The sequence below is a fragment of the Branchiostoma floridae genome, chromosome 8, assembly GCF_000003815.2.
Source record: "Branchiostoma floridae strain S238N-H82 chromosome 8, Bfl_VNyyK, whole genome shotgun sequence".
NCBI lineage: Eukaryota > Metazoa > Chordata > Leptocardii > Amphioxiformes > Branchiostomatidae > Branchiostoma > Branchiostoma floridae.
Genome location: NC_049986.1, coordinates 5241419 through 5242943, shown reverse-complemented (window position 1 = coordinate 5242943; position 1525 = coordinate 5241419). Strand labels below are relative to the sequence as shown.

Below are 1525 nucleotides of genomic sequence, written 5' to 3'. Positions count from 1 at the left end.
GGTCTCTACCATGAACTTCCGAACGTGTTGGGGGTAGCCAGCTTCTAAACATAGGGGAACTAAACAGAGATTTGGCAAACTTAAGGCTAAGGTCATACGTGTATGTCAGTAATTTGAATTCTTTGTCAGTCAAGAGACTTGTTTGTGTAATGGAATGTGATATTTACATATTATATGTCAATTTCATCATGTCGGAACATCCTATTGACTCAGTGTCAGCTTGTACCAAGTAACATTTCTGATTGATTGATTGGTTGATTGATTGACAGATTGGTTGATTGATTGACAGATTGATTGATTGATTGATTGACAGATTCGCCCCAGATTGTAGTGGAGCCCAAGGATGTTGTTGTTGACCGAGGTGGGACTATCCTGGTGAACTGTGCAGTCATGGGAGAGCCTGCACCTTCCATCTCATGGCAGCGGGAAGGCATAACCATTATCACTGAAGACAGGTGTGCTCCTTTTTTACGAAAATAGTTTCATCAGGTTGGTAGATCATAGGACGTAAGAGTTTTCTTTTACACTACCAGTTTTTCTCACCTGCTGACATTTCGATGTCTGTCAGACATCTTGCTCAGAGCTTCCAACTGGAGTTCTGCTTTTCACTGCTACTGTATGTGTAGCCGGGGTGTACAAGGGGGAAAGTACAAACTCAGCCACGTTTGGGATAGTGTTCTCACCGCAAAATCGCCACCTTCATCAGCTACATACAGCAGCAAGAAGCAGAACTCCAGTTAGAAGCTCTGAGGAAGATGTCTGACAGACATCAAAACGTCTGCAGGTGAGAAAAAACTGGTTGTGTAAAATAAAACTCTTACCAATGTCCTACAGGTGTGCTCCATAGTCAGGGCATACATGGTGAAAACAAAGGAATTAATCTGTATGGTGAGCTTCTTTATATCACACAACCATGCTCTGTATTACAATTGTACACTAAATGTTGTATCTTTTCCCATTAGGGTGACCATATTGCCAAACGATTCCTTACGTATAGAGGCAGCTCAGATGCCAGACTCTGGAAACTACATATGTCTGGCTTCCAACAGTATTGGAGAAACTTTTGTTAAGTTTCGGATTACCGTGCGAGGTATGTGCACATACATGTACAATGTACCCTATAAATTGTGTTTCTACAATGATATTGATCTATGATATTCTGCCAGCTGTGATTTGAATGAGATAGGTTTTTAATTACAGACCTGCACACAATAGCCAAATAAAGGGAAAAAATTTGGAAAGGGGAAACGTTAGTTCACGTCATGTGAACTGTAATTCTAGTATCCATTGTTGGCATCCTTCTGTATTGGGAGACAATAGAGATCACGCCAAGGTTTGGTCAGTTTGTGGTTAGGTGACAGCACCTACTGTGGCTGTAGAGTGGCAGCTGTTGCAGTTGTCTCAGGTAAAGTCTGCACCTGGCTGTGTGGGGGGCTTATACTAGCCTCTGCCGTCAAAGCTCTCTTTTCTCCTCCCACCGGTCCCTTCTCCTCTTCTCACTGGCTTGAATGGTTGGCAGCCACTG

General features: G+C 42.8%; 1 protein-coding gene across 1 annotated transcript in view; it reads left to right on the top strand.

The window, feature by feature from the left end:
* LOC118421584 (hemicentin-1-like) overlaps positions 1-1525 on the top strand; it is a gene marked incomplete in the record, with an annotated part of 101841 nt that overhangs the window by 76236 nt on the left and 24080 nt on the right. Inside the window, 2 exon segments of the mRNA XM_035828931.1 lie at positions 314-455; positions 963-1090. Coding sequence (XP_035684824.1) covers positions 314-455; positions 963-1090 — 270 coding nt within the window.